Raw genomic sequence first — 22313 nt, forward strand, 5'->3', positions numbered from 1 at the left:
ATTAACATCAGAGTAAACGTTTCATTTCAAAATGTTACAATTTTTCTCTCTTGTATAAATCACGTCAATTTTTTCCTTCTTATGAGAAATGAATTTTTTTTAAGATAGGCTACCAGAAAAGAACTAGGTTTCGGTACTGACATTTCCCAAACCGAAGAAATATTCTAATATAAAATGTGTGAGCTATGTAAGACGTACAAGAAAAATGAACATCACCATAGTGAAGTAGACTTGGAACACCCTGGAATTTTGTTCAAAGTAAAGATTATAATTCAAAGTCCATAAATTTTACCAAGACACATTCTTAATGATAAAATTCCATTCGTTATTTTAAATATACTCGGGAAATGTAAACAAAAAAATAGGTATTTTATTTGGCAGTAATTCATCGTACACAACATTTATATTGTTCTCTGCTGAGATGGTCCAGAGAAAATATTAATATGTAACGTTTCTACACAGTGATAATTATAGAACTGAACTCGACAAATTAGTTACAAAATTTCAAATTTTAAATTCGTGTTTCAAATTTATTCAACATTTTCGTAAAAATGGTGTGTTTCAGACTAAAATTACCCGAAATGAACATCAGCTCGTGCTCGGAAACAGTACAGTTTGGCAAACGTTACTACTTTGAATACATAAATTTTACACAAACATCAATAACAATTAGATAATAACAATAACAATAATATCAGAATAATAGTGACGAAAAATAAGACCAACAAAAATTAGTAATAGGCCTACCAAATAAAATAATAATAAAATGGAAATTATGAAACGAATTAGTTTCAAACAACCTTTAAAATCAAGCGCACCTAATGTCGTCACTAATGTACATTATGAACAGATGACAACAGCAGTTCGTCAGCAATGGAAGGTCAAAAACAACAGAGATGGCGTATACTATTGGAGAACGTGTGTCTATAGTGAATCATTATTGGTTACAAGATCTTTTCTTGAAATTCAACAACAGTTCAGGACGAAGTTTATAGGGCGGCAATGTGGAATTCACGAATCCCAATTAGGCCTACACTCAGTGAACGTGAGAGTTTGGTGCTTACATATCTGGTTTAAGGATTAGGCTATTTGGATATTTTTCTCCCGAATAAGATTGAACTAGAGTTTGTGAAGCAACATGTTGTTATTTTCAGCAAGATGGAGCAACTCTCCGTACATCATAAGATTCAAGGAAAACGATATCCAGCTATTTAAACAACCGAATCACTTCTGCTGGTCTTTGGTCACCACGTTCCCCCGATTTAACCAACCCTGATTTCTCCTTGTAGGACTGTCTCAAACATAGGATTTTCCATGACAACTCCCAAACCCTCGAACAGCTGGTGGGCAACATGGAAATCAGGAACACCGATGGTGTGATAGCTATTGGCACGCATTAAAGAAAAAATGAAGCGCCCCGTCGAAATGAGCCTAGTGGAAAAAGGCGGTGATGTGCACGTGTTTCACATGAACGAACGAAAGTCTCTTGTGAATCTTATCATTTTTCTTTCAATTTGAATTGCAGCCAAGACATTAGATTCGGTTCTATAAGAATCACTAATCACTCTGTATGGAGATAATTAGCTAATTAATAAATGATTTTAACTTATTTTGTTTTTTGTTTGTTTTCTTCCACTACAAGTTCGCCACAAGGAAATTAGTTTCTTCAGAATCAGATATGTTGTTGCTAGGATTGCAGCTACACAAAGAAACAAAACTGCTAAGACATCCAATAGAAGATATTGATACCATTGCAGATCCACAGCTGCAGATCGTAGATGAGGTGCCCCACCATGTCTGATTACATATTCCGTCCAGTAGATGGCAGTATCTAAGGGCGATACCGGACGATCACGGAACGCCTTCTTAACTTGTTTGGCATTCTCCGTGAACCTGAAATATTAGAAATGCGCATTAAAGCAAGAACAGATGTCATACATTTGTTAATAAATTAAGTAAATACTTGCGTATACTTTTATCGTTAATTACCATAACCACCTATAAGAATTATGTTTCTAAATGCCATCACCAGTAACAAAAATACATTTTCTACAGCTTTCAGATCTGTGCAGTTCCATAGTTGTTGTTTAGTCAACTGTTATAAGACAGGTTGGAACCTCGTGACAACATTAAGGCATCTCAAAAGAAGAATTTATAAATTTTTACATAGTATTTTCTAATATAATCTAATTTTATTTAGAGTTCAGTCTAAATGACATCACAGTTTAAAATCAATAACACTTACAAAAGTAAATGATCATTGTATATTATAACAATGAAATGCAAACGTTTTCGCCCTTGGGCATCATCAGGCATTTGACTCACAATATCTTATACAGTTTTTCTATATATTAGCTGTGAAATATGTAACAGGTAATTTATGTTTACAATCTTGTGTATTTAATAAATAACTATTTGCATGGTTAACTCTATGGTAAGTAACAATCTGAAAATTTAAAATGAATACAGATATTATAATATACAATGGTCATTTACTTTTGTAAGTGGTATTGATTTTAAACTATGATATGCCATTTAGACTGAACTCTAAATAAAATTAGATTATATTGCATCATATTGACTATCGGAATATTCTATCATCATGTTTACTAAGATAGTATTTTCTGTAAACATAGCATCTTATAAAAGCGATATTCACAAGGTATTTAAAAATCACAGTTGTTTCTGCGCAGACACGATCCCAAACACAATTCTCAGTAGCAAATCAAACCCAGTTCTTCCTAGAAAGTCTCTATTTTCCAGTTAGACTTATAGACTATGAATATATTTATGGGAGATTTTTAGGTCTACACGGCGATTGTGTCCAGAAGAGGAATTCTGGTTATTCAAAAGATATTCGTCAAAGAAAAAGCTTACGTAGGATTTTGTAGGATTTCTTTTAGGGCTGAAAGTACTGATTCCTTTGTTATGGTGTGGTAGTCAAGATAGACGGCGATGCCCTGCTGCACAGAGCATTTGACATTGTGGAACTGATCCCCGAACAACGGAATCGCCACCATAGGGACTCCGTGGTACACGGCCTCCATGGTTCCCATGAGACCTCCGTGAGAAATAAACACTCTCACGTTAGGATGAGCTGAAAGAACATAAAAATAAAATCTTAAAAATTAATCTTAGTTTTACATATTAACAAAAACATTAGGTAGAGCCCGATCGCAAACTCGTGGCACCTGCGCGAAAGACGAATTGGCATCCACTTACATGGACTCGCCCAAGAGCCTTGCTGGAGGGCTGTTTGAACAGTACGCTCTATGAGTAAGCAGTCGTCCGCACAAACAGAATCCCCACTCCGAAGCCCCAGAAAGAAGCTCGCGCATGTTGGTGCCACGAGTTTGCGATCGGGCTCTAAACAAAACCGGAAGACAATCTATCACTTTAAAAAGTAAATGATCAGTTTTACATTTCCGCTTCTCTTTGTCCTCAGAAAGAAACAGGAATAAGTCGATTGTCAATAGTTACATCAAGAGATCTACATACTACTGAATTACTGAATGACCTGAAAGTTAATTTCAGGCAATAGGAAAGATTCCTGACAGAGAAAGAATTACGTTATAAATGCTGTGTTTTACAAACTACTGTATGCTCTAGACATATTTAAATCAAATCTGACCCAGTGGGAGGGAAAAAATTCAAGGAAGCAAACAGATGTCCATTGATTTTATATATACTTCATGTCGCAGATATCTAGGTAATGATTACATAAAATACCGTAAATTATTTTGAATATATGGTCATAATAGAGAAGAATTTCAGGTTATTAAAGACAATAATTTACAAAACACTTTCTGGGAACTATAGCCTAATATATAAACAACATAATATATGAGTCGCCTAGAATCAAACTGTACATTATCAAAAAGTCTGATTCATCAGAAAAGACGAAAAACTAGTGCAGTTAGACTCCACATGGTGATTTTACTACTAACGTTAAGGCAGATAAATTCTAGTTTGACTCCAAATGAGCAGTTTATCACATTCCATGCAAAATATTGTACAGAAACATACCTTAATCTCGTATTTCATAATTTGGAGAAAGTGCAATTTGATTCTAGGCGACTCAAAGCCTATAAGCCTTATGTAACAAGATATTGTTCCTCAAATAATGTTGATCTTGACGTCATATTCGGCACACTCGACTTTAAAAGAGAATATAGGCTAAGTTATACAGAAGTGAAGGCCGCCGATGTGATAGTCAGAAATCTTTTCTGGATGCTAAATAGGTCGCGAAAATGTATTGCTATAAGTTCCTCGCCTGTATGGTTGCAGGCTTGCATTTGTTTGAGGGGGGGGGATATTTGAAGAAAAAAATTAATGTTGAATCAATGATGCAAGAAAGTAACTTTTCATTGATTGCACAGGAATTCTAAGAAATGCACCAAGAATATTTTAACACATAAGAGGTTCAGTTTTTCTCCGAACTAAGCTGTCTGTCAGTGAATGTGGAGGCTTCTCCAAACATCTCTCGGAAGGAAGAATCAGAATAATGAAAAGATTACAGGTGGTTCTATTTGCGTGGTGCGATAGTACCGAAAAAGTTCTCATGACACTTGATCTATGAAAGGCAGGAATTTGTTACTCAAGGCTTGTAATAGACATATATTTACTTATTTTGATGCCTACATAATTAATTTTGATGCCTACATAATTATGTAGGCTTACTATAAAATATGGTCTGTAGTAATGAGACCCTTTGTGTATGAAATCCCATTTTATCTGCTTAAATTGGAGCTTGGCTTATTAATATATATATATGCTTTGTATATATTTCTATTAATAATCCATTCGTGAATGTGACGCTGACAGGTGAGTCATCCTGCTTTAGCCCTGACGGAGCCAGGTTGCATCCCGAAGAAGAACACCACGAAAAAATTGGTATTATGGTATACGGAGTGTAAAGAAACGAAAATGCCCGGAAAAGACTGGTACTGTGATATACAGAATGTGATGAAAGGTGACACCCCAAGAACACTGATATTGAGATATACAGACTGCGATGAGTAAAAATGAACATCTAGAAGACGGTATTGTATAAGTTAAAGAGTGTAATAAACGAAAGAGAACTGTAAAAGGACGACTATCAAGTATGGAAACTAAGGACTAAACGGAAGCGACAAATTCCTGAAAATCGGATGATGATGACGATGATGATGATGATTATAATAATGATATGATGATGTAGAATTACGTTTGCTAGACTTTTTTAAATATATGCACATAGGCCTACATTGTGAAAATAAAATATTCCAGGTAGGTGAACTAATAAAACATCAGCAACGCTTTAGCTGGAAAATGATCTATGAGTACAATCAGTAAAGTATTTATTTATAGGGACAGATACTTTGACAGAAGGGCCCATTACTCTTCGAGCTGTAGGTTAGGTTTTGGGTAGATAATCTCGTAGAATATAGTATTCAAGAAGAATGGATGATATAGATTAAAATGTTGGAAGTTCTGAGGATAGGAACTGAAGGAGATTGGCTGCTAACAGAGAATATAATTAAGAGAGATCTGTAGAAAGACCGTATTCAGTCAGGACTTCCGAGCCAATAATGATGAGGCTTTTGATGATAAAAATATAATATGTCATTGTAACACTAGGAGTGGATCCACAAATATCCATATAAAACCATGTGCCACGCTCACCAAGTACATCCATTTGTGGCAGCCAGCTGACTATTTTGACATTTTTCGGTTTCCCAGGTAACGTCTCTTTTTCCCATTTCCATAGCACTTTTTGAGGTAGCTCCGAAAACGCCTGCACAAATGCATCCCGCTTGTCTGCTGGCATAGACTCGACTCGAACAAAGGACCCGAGACTGAAGTAAATGACACCATCCTCTGCACTATCCAGAAAATCCTGCAGGTCCTGTAACAATGCTAAAGCTAAAAATTTATGCAGTGTGAATTTAAGAGCTGGTGAATCTAAAATATACAGAGCGATCTGTTTGAGAAGGCGTAAATTGAAAACGCTGTAACATGAGAACGGTTGTTATTTTCGTTTCAGTAATCAGTAAATATATTCTAGAAATATAGGAGTTTTGCCTATATTTGACCTCACCATACCACCATTGCGTACATAACACAAATCATATCGTAAGCTTTATTTCTCTCATGTGTAATGTAACATCTCAAGGATAATTTTTCCAAAAGCTGAGAGAATGTATGCTTTAAGATCACCATTATCCCTGTGCATAGACATCAATCTTTACAAGACCCCAAACAAAGAAATCGAGTGGCACCAGATTTGGAGAATTGGACGTCATGTAATTGGCCACCACGATCTCGCCATTTGACGTCCAATGTTATTCACGAACTTCTTTTCCTCAATGATGTGATTCGTCATCCTGCTGGAACACCATGCCCATGTTGGTTTCTGGTTGCACTGTGGTATGCAAAATAATTATGACCCGCTTCAGCAGATCCACATGACGTAATGCCTGAACACTTTGCATGCGGTAAAGGTAAAGTTTCAGGTAACATACGTTGTGTATCTGCGAACAGTCGTCTCAGATTCTTCTCGAAACTTACTGGGTAATTCCACGGTAATGGACGGGACAATCATACAAGTTGTTCAGTATAATATATATTTATTTATTTCGTACGGAAATTATTTAATATACAAAATAAAGTCAGAATGCCTGCATCAAGTTATAAGCTGATATTATTTCTGTTGAAAAGCAAATTATAAAATATTTGACAACGGTTATAACTGTTTAAAGGAAGGTAACAGACGGGACATAAAAATGACACAGTATATACAATGAACACAAACTCTATACAATCTCTGTCCTGCTATGAAATACAAAAAATACCACAATATTACCAAGTACTGCGAGTGTACACAGCTATTCATGGGTGCATTCAAACTTTGTGTAATATGAATTGTGTATTGAGAGAAATTGCCTAAAAATGGGTAACAGACGGGACATACAGGTAACGGACGGAACATTTTCCGAATATGTCCTGTAATGAATGGAAAGAACAACTGAATAAAACAGTGAACTACTTTTAAAAAGTTTTAAACAATTAATAAACATTATATCTGCACATATTACTTTAGCATATCTCTTATAACAACAAAATAATACAATTGAGTACGTCTATAATGTCGCATATTGTACAACGTAATCATTTAACGTTGTAATACCAAAACTGTTGATTGATCCAAGTACAAATAAAAAAGAGTAAAAAAATCAGATTGAACATACATACCATAAATGCATTTAATAGGTATATTTATATTTTCTACTTGAAGATTTGTTTTTTTTTTATGTAAATTCATGGTCATCAGAGATGTAAGAGTAATATTTCCATTTGATTTTGTATGGAGATACTCCAATTATGGAATGCATTTTTGTGTCTCTGGAAGGGACGCTGTGTTGTTTCAACGCACGTTCAACATATCGTGATGTTTCACTGTTTCATCTGTAATCAAAATTATCTTGACGGAAGAAGTTGCAGCGCATTTGACAAATGATTGTGCATCTTGAACTGTGTATTTTCCTATTTTCACCTGAGTCCAAATAAGCCTTTTAATAGTTGCCCCTACACCACCTACAGCTTCTTTCCCAAGGCTCGAGGAGAAAAAAAGGCCAGGACAGTTGTATCCCATAAATTTCTTCTACAAATGATATGTTCATGAAATTAATTCTCTGCTTGAATTGAGAGACAGAAAATACGTGTAGGTATTTCACATTTGGATGATTATTTTTATGTCTCTAAAAATTTCGTCTAAGAAAGCAAAGACAGCATATTTATCATACGTCAAGGCATAATTACAAGGTTCGTTGCCAAACCACGCCACTGCTGTGAAAACTGTAATTTGCTTCTTATTCCAAAGAGCAGCCTGTATTTCATTTTGAAACATAGCGGAATAGTTCTCCGAAAAGTCCACTGGTAGCACACTTCAGATGAAGCTTGTGTTACGTCATTAAAAAATGCACTTTGTTGCCTTGTGATGAAGCAATGTATCAGGAGGGTTGGTGTCTGCTTTTTCAATGCTTGCACATCTTCTGCAATTTGACTACTGATTTCAATTTCTTATACTCTTCCATTTGCATGTGCCCATTGTTTATATGTAACCTGTTTCTTTAAATCTTCCTCCTTAATTTCTAATCGTTTGTCCAAGCTATCGTAGTCTCCATATTTGTTAGTAATATTTGAACATACACTTTTCGTTTGCTACATCACAAACTACTGATTCTATGTAAGCTCGAACAGTATTCATTGTAGAACGAAGGGGTGCAAATTTTTAAAGTCTTATTATGTTTGTCCCTTTTCCTGCAACGAATTGGTTATAAGCTTCTTTAATGGTCACCACAAGATGTTGTGTCTGCATTTTTTACCTTCCCAGTATCTATGTAAATTGTTAAACAGTCTTTCCTTCCGGAATCCTATCTCCTGATATCTTCCCTGCAATACAAATTAATTGCATCATCTTCGACATCTTTGACAGGGTTTCCTATTACAGATATGTTGCTTTCCATCATCCATAATTCACAGGTTCTCGCTAATACACCCACAACCTCATAATGCCTTCTTGGACTTTCAGGCAGATTACGGAGAGCATGATGGACAACTTTAGCCCTAATGGTAGAAACAGAATACTTGAACAAGTTAGTTCTTCACTTGGACTCAGGCTATTCAATTTTTACCGATAGACACGTTTCCGTTCACGATCATATTTTTTTGCTTTCTCATATCCTTCGGTGTCATAGTTATCTTCTTCAGAGCCCGTGCATGTTTCTTCCTTCTTGCGTCGTTAATTTTAGCATCTTCATAATTCTCCGACTGTTTCAGACATTCTCTATACTGTACCGCTTCATTTTCTCGGCTGGAGACATATTTGCCATGTTGTTAAAGTACTATTAACCTGCAATATACACTTTAACTAACTATATGGATGACTATGATGATGATGATAATGCTGATGATACTAGTAATAATAATAACAATAATAACAAATTCATGGTATGGACTTCATTATTACGGACAAGTAACGGATGGGACAGTTATTCTTGTCCCGTCTGTTACCACAAGATGTCCCGTCTGTTGCCACGATTGAAAATATTGTTTTGAATTTAATTAAGGTCTTGAAGGTTCATGGTGTTCACCATGGAATATTGGAAGAGAATATGTTTTTTCATTGGCTAGTTTGCAATAGTATGGCTTGAAACTAAATAAATTCAAACATTTGGTAACGGACGGGACATAAATTTGAGCTGATTTAGATGACCTCATAACAAAAGTTAAAACTATCGAATGAGGCAATGTATTATACCTGCTTCATCCTCTTTCGCGAAGGTGTACGTTCAATCAAACCACTCACTGCTAAGATCATTCACAGACTGATGAGATAAGGGAGACCAAAGTTCACTCAAGTTGCTTCGCTTGTAGGAATAATATGCTCTAACTTCCCGCTCACATTCAGAACAAACTATAAACGAAAACAAGCTCTCTTCTGTGCCTCGGTCTTGTCCATTCATCACTCTCAGACGTAAAAATAGTAAAGACTTTAAAACAACAACTTCATATGTGACATCTGATGTCATGGTTTTCGTGGAATTACCCTGCTATCTTCTTAGCACTAACAGCAGCTTCGGTTTCGAGAACACGCCTTTAGCCATCAGTGCATGGCATGTTGATAGATACACTTTCTTCAGACATATGGTACCATAACCTTCTTTAGTGAACTGTCCGAAGACAAGTCTGAATCTCACAAGTGATACCAAGAAGGCACCACTTATGAGACAACTAGGCCAGGAGATAATGGGGTAGGGTGGCCAGTTCCTTTCCCCTCCATTGCATACATCGCCGACTAGCTACATACACTAGTCAGATTCTGATGCATGCAAACAATTGTTCTTCCTCCTGACACATATCGTCACCTTATCAATTTATAATTCAACTTAGACGTATCAAAAAACCTATTTGATAAAACTTTTTCACATTGACTTGATCTATTACCTCTGTGAATTAATGTAATAGGTTCCCTTTCACCCTGTGTATCATCGTGGCGACCGGGATCATGGTGTAGAAAGCTAGTATTGAGGGATTTTTTTAGGACGTTGTCCTGTGTCACTTCACCATTATTACAATCACTTCACCAATACTCTACAATCTAATTTACAAGGGCCAAAGCCAGACCCCCAGAACAAATTAAAAAGGTTATGAAGATTAACAAATTGTATAGAGTGTAAGTTTAAGTAATTAATTAAAGAGAAAGTAATCATGGAATATTAAAGAAAAAATATATAGGGTTATCATAAATTAATAAATAAAACGAAAGAGAGAGAAGTATGAAAGCGTAAATAAATAAAAAAAATTAGGAATATACCAATGAACAAATCAATGTGCGAACGAAAAGACATTAGGAAGAACACGTGGAAGAATGGATGAATTTAATTTAATGGATGGCTGAACGTATGAACAAACAGACGTAGGCAAGATCAGATAAATTAATGAGAGACATGAAAGAAAGTTTGAAGGGTACACTTGATTCTCGTGTCTTTGCAAAGAGATCATTGAAATGTTATAGCAGGCCTGGGCACTAATAACTTAATTGAGTGACAGAAGATGTTTCTTTAACTCCTCACTCCACCTTCCCCGGCTGAGAAGAGTATACAGGAAGGTAAACATTGCTCAGTGACGGATTGTATAAGACACACATCATAGCTTTTATAAACTTTCGGCTCCCGCTGGTAGCCTGGAATCCATCACTGATGCACAGTGCCTACTATGCGTTTGTTTAAAAGGCAGTGTAAGCGAAAAGGGCATGGGCGGGGGTTTGTAAGTTCCGTTTTCTTCCACGGTGTGCCCAGAGCTGTGTTAAAGAATGTAAGATTCAAGTTTGGTGTCCTTATGTCCTTTCGTATTATCCTGCGATTCTCTTTCCTAATAATGAAATTGCTCTTTAAAGAGAAGGAAAGACATAGAAATGATTTTAATCTAATGAAACAATAATAAGAGGAAATGGAGTAGCTCTCACTAAGATACTTCAGGATTCCCGCCACTATAACGAAAGTTACATTATAGTAATCAATACTATGTGAGTTATATAGAAGTTATAACATGGAAATCGAAAAATCTGATGCCGAGATCAAAATTCTAAAGCGATTTGTCCACCAGAGTTAGACTGTAGTTACAAAATGACCCGATTACACTGAACAACACATTTTTACTTTTTCTCTTGCTCCTAAATAAAAACAGGTGAATATTACTATTATGTGTGCCCTAAGCCTGAATTTAAAATCCAAATTGCCCCATCACGTACCATTTTCCGGGGAAAATGAATTGAATTTTTTTATGACAAAACTTATTTGTTTTTAATTTTTCGCTCCTACTAATAAAATTACAACAAACTAGGGATTCAAAATTCCTCATAATACTTCAAAAATGTGCACTGGATACAAAAATGATGTAACATAGTTTAAAACGCAAGAACAATAAAAATATTTTATGCATATAATGAGAAAAATCTCGGAATTTGAACTTACATTTAAAATAATTTTCTGGATGACTTCTGTTTATAACTAGACCCGGACTGTATTTTACAAGGAACCACAATAGTCTACAAGCATGCTGAATGATGATCTTTCTTTGTATCGCCTTTCCATTTCAGATATTTCTTGATGAAATCTTTCCCCATGCTCGTCATTTACCGCTTCAAAGTTAGGAGGAAAGAAATTCAAATGAGAATGTAAAAAGTGTATTTTGAGAGACATATTACACTCCATTTTGTCATATGGACTTAACATGATTTTCGCAACAAGTTCTATGTAGTTCTCTGCCCTAGAATTTTCAAGGAAATTTGAGCAAACGTCTTTGAAAGCGCGCCATGCCATTCTTTCTGTAACGGAAAGTTTTTCCTCATACAAAGGGTCAGGGTCAAAGGTTTGTGAATTTGTGGACCGATGAAATTGCCCTCTTTTAATTTTCCTTCACTCAAACTGGTAAACTTTTCCTTTAAATACTGAAAACCACACCCTTGTTTGTTCACTGCACTTTGAACTGTTATGAAATTTACTTAATAGAAGGGACCAATATCTGTTTATTTATTAAAAATACAAAATAGTATGCCAACAACCATAATAAACCCCAAATGTCATAAACTCATAAAATACATTTGCTTTTGTTTTGGTTTACACCCCCAAATCGCGACAGATGTTTCCTGGGGGAGCGCTTATCAAAAAGTGAAATCATAGTATATCTTAAAAACCTTACGTGATACGAAGAATAGAGATGCATTTTCGGATTCAGCGCACATCAGACCATAAGGGACACATTGTTTTAAGTCGGAGCAAAATTCTTGTTGTTCAGTGTTATCAGTCGTATTATATAACGGCAACTGCACAAGATAATTATTAACGGAGAAAAATTCGCTCCGACGCCGAGGATCGAGCCCGGGTCTCCCAGTTCTACGCACTGGGCGCTCTAACCACTGATCTACGTCGAAGTTCAACCCATAGCAGCGGATCGAATCTTTCTCCTTTGGTTCTTTTCCCTTAGTGGCCTTACCCCGTGTTCGACTTATATAATATATTGACATACAGTACCTATATTTTAAGCCAACGGTCATATCATACCAGGAGCGCACTCAATTGAGTGACTTGGCAGCCGGAACGCCTACAGTATATGCATTGTTAGGCGAATAATCTATGTAGAGATTAATTTTTCTCCGTTAACAACAAATGGTAATCACCACAGATAATTTTGTAGGACCAAAAAACTAATCTCCACATGTACAAGATAAGTTATTTGTTACCTTGATAATATTACGCAATCATTTCAAAGACTCATGCGGATAACAAGACATTAAGTGCTGTTAAATTTCAAGGCATTCTCCATCAGGCCACATTGTCCAATATTTTTATAATACGTTGTAAAAGCATAAGTTAAAGTATTTCAAATCCACACCACTGACCAGAACCTACATTATGAACGTTTGAAACCAGTTATCCTGGTTTAAACATCAACATTGTAGCTGAAGGATGTTGAGTTAGTTTTCATTTGTCAAACTGTTAATATTGCTTCTACGATAAAAAAAATGTCCTTAATATATTATTTTACAAAGGAAGCACTGTAACAGAGAAGAGATTAGTGTGTATTTCTTCACATTTTATGCCAATTTACCTGTTTAAACTCTCATTATTTTTAGAGATATGTATTATTTGCATTTATCTACAACTGATTTCATCATAAGAATATTCTCCATTAGGCTATATAGTGTTGCAGCAGAATTGCAGGACTATTACAACGGAGACAATATAAAAAGTGTTACAAGAATTGGAGATGGCTTACCTTAGTAAGTCTGATTCCCGAAGATCGCAGATGAAGACCTCCGACTTCGACAATGGCTGGCATAAGAGGTCGTGGATGATGTGAAGAGAAATGGCTGTTAACTAATAGCAGACTTGTATTCTTCGCTATATCTGACAGCTGTGGTAACGATTCTCCGAAATAATTCTTTACAATTTCATACGCTGGTTTTTCATAGACATAGTAATACACCCATCGAAATACCACGAAGTATAGCGCATTTATAATCCTCTCTTGGAAGGTCATATCAGATGCGTGGTACAAGAACTGATTACCAATGTAGGATGGATTGTTAGGAGTGCCAAACCTTGCATATGCCCAAGGCATCATGGTTGACGAACTCAAAGCAATAAAAGGAGTTTTCAGTGTATACACGTAACCAAGGAGACAGTCTGTATTAAAGAGTTCAGTTATAACAAGGTCGAAAGTCTCGTTTGAAGCCACTAATTTCTTCATTTCTGGAGATTCGAGGGTGTTCTTGCAAGTGACGATTCCCGTATTTGACTGACGTATTAAAGTTTTGTAGAGGTATTTCACAGCTACATTTTCAAGAAAAACTTGACCAAAAAATTCCGGCATGCTGCCAACTAGGCTAATATCAGTATAATTTGATATTGAATTCTTCTGTGGGAAGTGACTAACCATTGTGACTTGGTGACCTCTACCGGCTAAACCTTTCATCAAAGCTTCTGCCATTAGAAAATGACTCTTAGCAACATGAGGGAAGAGACCCAAAATCTTATAGGTATCTGCACTGAAGAATACAGTGGCAAAAATGATGAATATTGTTATCTGCTTCATAGTTGCCAACAGAAATTAAATTTCAACTGAAATGTTTAATAAAATAGACTGGAATTCGATCTCTGGCAGGTTCTGGGAATTACGAGTTTTTCTTAGAACTTCGGTTTCTTCTAACATTTTCATTTCACCTTCGCTCCATTACAGTCTTATCACCTCATCGCCTCTGAGTAGTCTCTGGAGTTGGAAAGAGATATGAAATAAATTACTGATCACAATACAAAAATGACGCGTCATTAGCTGCATTCAGAGAATATATCTGGCCTTTTTTTAGCACCTCTCTATAAAACTTTATTTTACATATTTTATCTTTGTCACAAAGTGAAGTTTCCGACCTTGCGGTATAATACAACAGATTCTAAAGAAAAGAGATGACTTTATGTGCAACCATTCATTGAAATTTAATGCGAAAGATGGTAAAAACACAATTTTCTAGAGTGAATTTTTTCAGGATCGATTGCCTTATTGAAGAATCTCCAGACAAATAACCAATCAGGTTTGTGAAATGTTTTGGCTTTAGTACCCAACAATAATTAAGTTTGGGGTCACTATGGAGGCAGAGGCTACGTGAGCCAGAAACCCAATTGTTGACAAAATGGTACAAAATAGTAAATAATAGTTTCTGTATTTCTCTACAATGCCACGGTTCTCCGTCACGTCCGCTAGAAGGCAAGATAGCTTGGGCACTACTTCAGAGATAGGTGGCAGGCCTATCGCTAAAGATTGTTAAAAGACACATGAGAAATAATAGTAAAGGATTATAAAAAATTTAAGAATATTGATCGTGGCTCTATTAAATTGGTACATTCCTGCATTCTGAAATAGACACTAAGAAAATCACTAACATCCAAGTCTGGAAAGTAGGCCCAAGAGCTCGGACCATAAGCCTCCCGAATAGAAGGCAGGACAAATTACCACTCCGTCACGGTGCTCGGTAGAATACTAATTGAATTTTTTCGAGGTTTTCTCCAAGTGCAATGTCAGGTAATCCTGACAAATCTTGATATTCATCTCGCTAAAATACAATCTATTACCAAATCCACCGACGCGACGCATGATGAGCTCTGAGTTCACATAAGTAAGTAAATAATTTATTTTAAAAGCTATGTATCACATATCAATCGTTTACAAACATAGAATTACCAGATGTTTTGTATTTCATATTTTCTACAAGACTATAACTAACACTATATCATTCAAGAAAATTTCGCAGCTATTAGAGAAATTCTTCGTCACTAAAAATAGACTAAATAATAGGTCGTATTGGCGAGAGAAAACAGAAATACTTATATAAAATCTATCTTCAATATGCAACTACAATTAACAGCAATTACTTAGAATCGAATGCCGGCTACCTTGATGAAATATGGTACCTCAGGTATATGAATGAAATCGCTGTAGCACTGAATCATTTCCGGTATCAAATATAGTTTTATCTCTATGTAATTCCGACAGATAAAACATTCTCTTTCCTATGGGCTAATCATGGTAAAAATTGTCAACATAATAATCACGTCACAGACACTGAATTACCCCACAGAAGAAGTTGGCTTTGAAAATTTGCCACACGTTTCTAACAGAAGGAGACTGCGAGCACTTCACACAAGGTCACGGCTGTCTCACCCACAATTCAGCTGACGACTGCCTCCTTGACTATCCAGCCTCTACAAGTACTTGATTAGCTCTGAGCAAAGGTCTGCCACTACTATATTTGTTTTTAGCTGATTTTGCACGTCTCGCAATGTGAGACAAGTCGTGTCGGTATAAATAAATAAATAATGATACATTAACATAATATACGAGAGATCAATGTGACCATTATAAGGCGCTCTATATACGTACGTATAAGTTAACGTACTCCGAAAGGTCAGATTATTTATAATATACAGAAGGATTCAAAGGTTGTATTTAAACTGAGGGAGCGTACAAAGGGGTTTGAATATAACAATTTTACAACAGTAAAGCTCCCGCGAAATATCTGAAAGCCTCGAGACCGTTGAGATTTAAAAGACAGGAACCGGTTCCTGGTCAGACGTAAAGTCCACTTGCAAAACATTTGTCAGTCGTTCGCTCGTTGACAGGTGCTTGTAGTGAATCTGTTCAGTGAAACTGGTTGGTTCTTGTAAAGGGCGGGAATTGGCAGACGAATGACATCATGCACTGTTTTATGGTGGTGTGTTCTGCTATGTTGTTTGTAATGAGCAGAACGTAAATAATATGTTATGTATGATAATTTTGTAAAATCTTGCTAGCATAGCACATGAAACAAGTTGTACAACCGCCATGACAGTCATTGAACATTCCAGGAGTTTTGTTCCTATTTCGCTGCAGTGTGACGTCATTGATGTCCACCGATCCAGCGAGATTCGGAATACGCTATATGCCAGGCATACCCAGCCAGGCCAAAACGAGGTGCAACAGTACGTGGAATCTCAGAATACTATGCAGGTACACACATAAAAGATATTCTACGTCACTATCGCACCTCGTTTGAATGCTTGAGTTTCCCTGGCTGGGGATGCCTGCTCTATCATTGCTATAGTGAAAGTTGTACCGAAGCAAATCACCAGGAGAATTCCTAGAATTAGCATCCACATTCAAGTATTCGCAAGGAAACAAGTCTTACCTTTGGCAGTTGACTTTCAGATGGTTTTAGATGGAGTCCCCCGACTTCCACAATAGCAGGAACAAGCGGCCGTGGCTGATTCAAAGAGAAGTGACTGTTGACTAATAATAGACTTGTCTTCTTCGCTATTTCTTCCAGAGAAGGTATAGATTTTCCATAATATTCTTTGACGATCTGATTTGCAGGTTTATCATACTTATAATAATACACCCACTTCAGGAATTCCTTATATAAAACGTTAATAATTCTCTCAAAGAAGGTCATATCAGATGCGTGGAACAAGAAAAAGTTCCCCATGTAAGACGGAATGTCCGGGTTGCCAAATCTTGCATGTGCCCAAGGAATCAAGGTCGAAGTACTCAAAGCAATAAAAGGTGCATGGAATTTGTGGACATATGCAAGGAAACAGTCCGTGTTGAAGAGTTCTGTAATGATAAGGTCGTAAGTTTCATTTGAAGACAACAGTTTATTCATTACATGAGACTTCAGTATGTTCTTGCAGGTGATCAAACCTGTTTTAGATTGACGGTTTAAAGTTTTGTAGACATACTTGACAGCTACATTTTCCAGAAGATGTCTGCTGATAAATTCCGGCATGGTACCGACAAGGCTGATGTCGGTGTAATTTGGTATTGGATTTGTCTGTGGAAAGTGACTGACCATTGTTACTTGATGCCCTTTCGTAGCCAGGCCTTTTAACAATTCTTCCGCCATTATGAAGTGACTCCTACCAAAATGCGGGAAGAGGCACAAGATCTTGTAGGCGTCTGAACCGAAGAATCCAACGGTGAAAAATAAAACAAGGAAGCAGCTCCGCATAGCGTAGAGCGTAGAGGATTTCTGTCAATAATTGAAAAGAAAAAAAGCAGAAAATAAATTCCGTTACACTTTTGTAATTATTGAGAGCATTATCGAATCATTACATGTCATGGAAAAGAATATGTTTTTATTGTAATCGAACTTAATACAATCTATCCAAAATCAGAGCTGGCTAGTAGTTCTTTAGTCGTACTCACAACGTAACTACGTCTTCCACCCCACCTCCTACCGTGCACGTGCGGCTTGACTCGCCTGTATTGTGTATTCCGGTTTTCAGTGATATTCATGCTTTTTATAAATAATCGGAACAAATCAAAATTTGCTGCCCACTTGATCGACTCAGGCTATGAATTGAATAACGTCGATAACACTTTACAAATCATGATGTTAATGAACCATTCAAAATTAATCAATACCGCTGAAGAATACTTTGTCAGAAATCATAATCAGAACACTAATATTAAATGAAAAAATCCAGAATCTTCAAAACCCACTCCATCGTTTATCACTTAAAACTATTCATCGATCAATAACGCTCGCTAAGTGACCGGATATCCCCTCCATCTCTCTCCCAACCATCCTTCCTCTATGCTCCACCTAACTAGTAGACCATTTTGTAACACTACGATGAACTAGTCATGTTTATTTCAATGAAAGACGGGAAGCAAGTCGTACACATAGGAATAAATAGAGAGATTACTTGAAGGAAAAACTCAATGAGATAGAAACAAGTAGTAAGAATAAAAATATTAGATATTTATAGGGAAGTTTATTTTCAATCATTAAAAAAATGGCAGAAATAAATACTGTATAAGTATTTATTTAATAACAGAGTACGGTGCACCATGTTTATGAAAAGATTCTCGAGTGCTGAATACCCTCAGTGACGAAAATCAACTCAACAGATTTATTTTGCCGTTTTAGATAATAGGAACATATTTTTACCGAAACCTCGTTAGGTTGAACTTCGTTAAATCGAACTGACTCTTTTTTTCAGTCCCTTGGAATTCGGATTAACGACGATGTACTGTAGTAGGCTATGCTGATTGTTTTCTTGGTTGTTAGGAAGTTGTTTTAAGTGGAGTGCTGCTTGTCATGTAATTTTGGAATACACAGTTATTACAACGAAAGTGATAAAAAAAATTAGGAAAATGAGTGATTTGGAAGTGAATAATGTATGTATCGAATCTCCAAATGTTGTATTTTCCAATTTAAATAATTTTGATCTGCATATTTATAATAAATAAATAATTGGTTTCTAATTACCATGCTTAAGAGTACTTTTAGACACGGAAATTTACATGTAAGCACGCCTATTTATGTGTGGAAATCAATGACTTTTCGATACTAAAATGAGAATCGAAATGCCATTATGAAACGGCTATCTAAAAAGTAGCTTTATTTGACGGTGTTCAGAAAATACATTCTCTTTAGAAAACCCCTACCTTTTACGGTAGTAAACAGAAATATGAATAGCTTAAAAGCTTAAATTATAAAATATGCGACTTTTATAAGATATAAAATATTCTATAATTATTTATATTTGAGTATTCTATTTAAAATTTATCACAAATAAAAGTAGCTATGTAAAGGTTTTCTGTCTCTAAAGATTTCTCAAAATTTATATTTTTCCCGCCATTGAACAAAATATTTTGTTGTGATATCTCTAGCTTTTAACTGAAATTCGATTAATATTAATATTTTAATATTAATAATATATTTATCCTGGAAATAAGGAGTAGGTGACTCACAGATATTTTGTTTATCAGGATTAACTTCCTCTGATTGTATGTTAGAAGTAGCAAGGAGGATGGTCTGAGGTAGCCTATATTTTCCGCTTCATTTCCCCCCCCCCCGATAATGCATAACATATCAATATGGCGGTTGCCGTTGTCTGCGACACAATGAACTTTTTAGTGGACTTCGAGTTTTTTTTTTAATTTAATTTAATTTTTTTTTTTTTTAGTAAGGAACAAACTAGAAATTAGGAACAAAACTAAAGGATGCGAAAAACTGCTACAGCTCTACACGAAATTAAATATTTCTTCCAACGATTTAGATTCTGGAAAAGTTCCCATACACTTATAGCGTTCCCTCGTTGAATGGCAATACTAATTCTTTGGCGGAGGAAAGCCGTAGAGCGAGAGTCACCGTTAAGTGCTGATAAATAACTTACTTGCCGATATCAGAAATTAACAACTTCGCCTCGGAACACCATGGGCCCATAGATTCTACGGCGAAAACGACAAAATTATATCGATACTTATTGCGTTTAATTGTCAATGCAGATGCAGCGGCTGACCCAGCGAGTATGGAAGTTTATATAAATTGTGTTAATTCTCCTAAGTGGTTTTTATATTTATTTTATCACTCTAATTGTTATTATTTATTTGGTATTACTATTTGTGCATTATTTTCGTCAATTATTATTATTATTATTATTATTATTATTACTGATGTTTGTAAATTTTATGTAGACTCTACTGGACTGTACTCGAGCACGAGCACAAGCTCATTTCGGGTATCTATCATACCATTTAAATGAAAATAGTGAATAAATTTGAATTGAATTGAATTTTCACTTTTATTTCTCACGTATTTACGCAAAATATATTTACAGATAAATCCACTTAAAACTTGTCCGATTTTTAAATAATGTATAGTAGTCAGAGTAGCTACATTAAATCAGATTATTCTGTTTTAGTATAATTTGAAAGGGATTGCTTTAATTGGCCGAAAATAAACACGACGTTTTATTAGTATACCTACTAGTCAAGTCATTGTATTCCTGTTTATTAGATCACATAATCTTATGTAGTAGGCACAATCAGGTGAAGTGTGTTTTCTACGTATTCATGCGTCTTGTGTTAAATTAATTATAAATTTTTCACACTATGTGAGTAATAATGTGAAGATACGATATTTACTACAGCCAATAATAATAATAATAATAATAATAATAATAATAATAATAATAATAATAATAATAATAATTAGGTAGTAATAACTGCTTTTGTCCTAGGGGATGCACAAATTATTTTCATATTTTCATTTTACTTACTGAAAGAACACTGAGATATTGTAATATAATTTATTTAGATTCAAAGCGCTAAAATAATTTTTCACTGAATTAAATTAAACAAGGAAAATAACTCCTGTAAACATTTTGTAATGTATAAGTCATTTGCTTTCTCTTGGACCTTGAATCCCGCCATCAAAAATCAACTTACTTGTCAATCCACTTGTTCCACCCCGTGGTCACCGTTCGACTGAGGAGATTGCCCTCGTGTATCGTGTTTGTGGGTTTCCTTGGATACATATACACAGAAAGTACAGTCGTTACAAAATGTTATAAGCATTATCGACTAAATTATTAGTGTACTTCAACAACATCAATTTCTGAACCATTCAGCTCACACAATATCGACCGCAACAGTCCTTTTGCACAATGATATCAATAAATAGGCGAAATTGACGTTTACACCAAGAAAACAAAGATTCTAGGCTATGGTAATTAACCACACGAGAATAACACTTCCACGTTCATCGCTTCTGCATGCAACTTGGATGTTCAAGGTTTATTCCACTCGTATTTATATCTAAATTATGCTATTGACTCTTTAAGAAAATATGGCCTATATTTTTGTTAGTGTTCTAGCTACATCCATAATGATGAGTTGATGACTACCCAGTGGTGATTCCTCCATGAAGGATATGAGGATGATCCTACAGTTTAATTTCGTGCCTCTGAGAATAGAAAACATTTTAATTACAGATATTATTTTTAATGCGTCCCGATGTAATAATTTTCTTCAAACTTCCACTTTCTGTCGTGAGTTGTCGCCACTGCACATCTCAGATCTTAGGAGTACTTTCCGAGGAACCATCCAAATATCTTACGGACAGGGGTGAGTGCGGAGGGCGGGGGTATGGCTTTTCTTTAATCGTGTTTGAGAATATGACCGTATATCCTATACTACAACCCTTCTTTCTGGTGCGGTAACCTACGGTTGGCTACTACGAACACTACATCAATACTTCAGTTTTTTTTTTTTTTCTTTTTTGATCCGTGATTTTAAATGTTTATTTTAAGAGTTGAGTTGAAGAATAGAGGGTGGTGGTGAGGAAACCCTGTCAGAGACCACAATACGAATTTTCAAGTATCCTTTTAGCCTCCTTAAATGCAGTTCATTGGTTATTTTAAAGAATAGAATAAACGAAATAATGAATAATTTAAAATGATATAATATAAAAAATAAAATGAATAAAAACCAAAATTACATAAAAATAAATAAAATAAGCTACAATAAAACACAAGAATTAACAGGACTTTCAGATGACAGGACTGCCGAAAGAATAACTGAAGTTGTATTTGATCATTTAGAAGAATTTAACTGTAGCTAGAAATTAATTGCGCATGCTCTATTACTATTACTATTATTGTTATTATTATTAGTTTCTGTCTTGGTCGTCAGTCGTCAATCTCACATCCTACAAACAAAAAATATCACGAGTCGCCACTGTGACTTCCACGTCTGTGCCTGCATCACTAGTGTTCTGGTCTTCTATCCAGGTGGCCCGACGGCCAGGTCGTAATGGAATTTGTGGTGGACAAAGCAAAGAGGTTTTTTTTTAATGATTCAGTTTCCCTCCATCATTCTAGCAACGCTCTCTACCTTCCTCTAATTTAATAAATCATCTCCAATTATTAAAAATGGGCTCGGGTGAAGTC

At 35.6% G+C, this 22313-nt stretch overlaps 1 protein-coding gene across 6 annotated transcripts; it reads right to left on the bottom strand.

The window, feature by feature from the left end:
- Positions 1-346: 346 nt before the first annotated feature.
- LOC138699966 (UDP-glycosyltransferase UGT5-like) lies at positions 347-21762 on the bottom strand. 6 transcript variants are annotated; one of them, XM_069826206.1, is made up of 6 exons: positions 15670-15804; positions 13321-14313; positions 5665-5887; positions 3223-3366; positions 2878-3097; positions 347-1893 (listed from the first exon to the last, which is right to left on the bottom strand). In XM_069826206.1, exons 2-6 carry the CDS (start codon positions 14137-14139, stop codon positions 1602-1604), a joined length of 1698 nt encoding a protein of 565 aa, XP_069682307.1. In that variant the 5' UTR covers positions 14140-14313; positions 15670-15804; the 3' UTR covers positions 347-1601. The 6 variants fall into 6 exon arrangements, with proteins under 6 accessions (XP_069682307.1, XP_069682306.1, XP_069682305.1 ...); XM_069826205.1 differs by having other exon boundaries at positions 15510-15803; XM_069826204.1 differs by having other exon boundaries at positions 15492-15803.
- Between the last annotated feature and the right edge of the window lie 551 nt (positions 21763-22313).

The sequence above is a fragment of the Periplaneta americana genome, chromosome 5 (assembly GCF_040183065.1).
Source record: "Periplaneta americana isolate PAMFEO1 chromosome 5, P.americana_PAMFEO1_priV1, whole genome shotgun sequence".
Classification (NCBI taxonomy): domain Eukaryota; kingdom Metazoa; phylum Arthropoda; class Insecta; order Blattodea; family Blattidae; genus Periplaneta; species Periplaneta americana.

Bases quoted from the DNA above. Each gene is read 5' to 3' on its own strand.
- LOC138699966 (XM_069826206.1), bottom strand. From the start codon at position 14,139: ATGAAGCAGATAACAATATTCATCATTTTTGCCACTGTATTCTTCAGT. The intron at 3,367-5,664 runs GTGAGCGTGGCA...GGTTTTGTTTAG, and splicing joins GCCACAAATGGATGTACTTG to AGCCCGATCGCAAACTCGTG. The intron at 3,098-3,222 runs GTAAGTGGATGC...ATGTTCTTTCAG, and splicing joins AGGCTCTTGGGCGAGTCCAT to CTCATCCTAACGTGAGAGTG.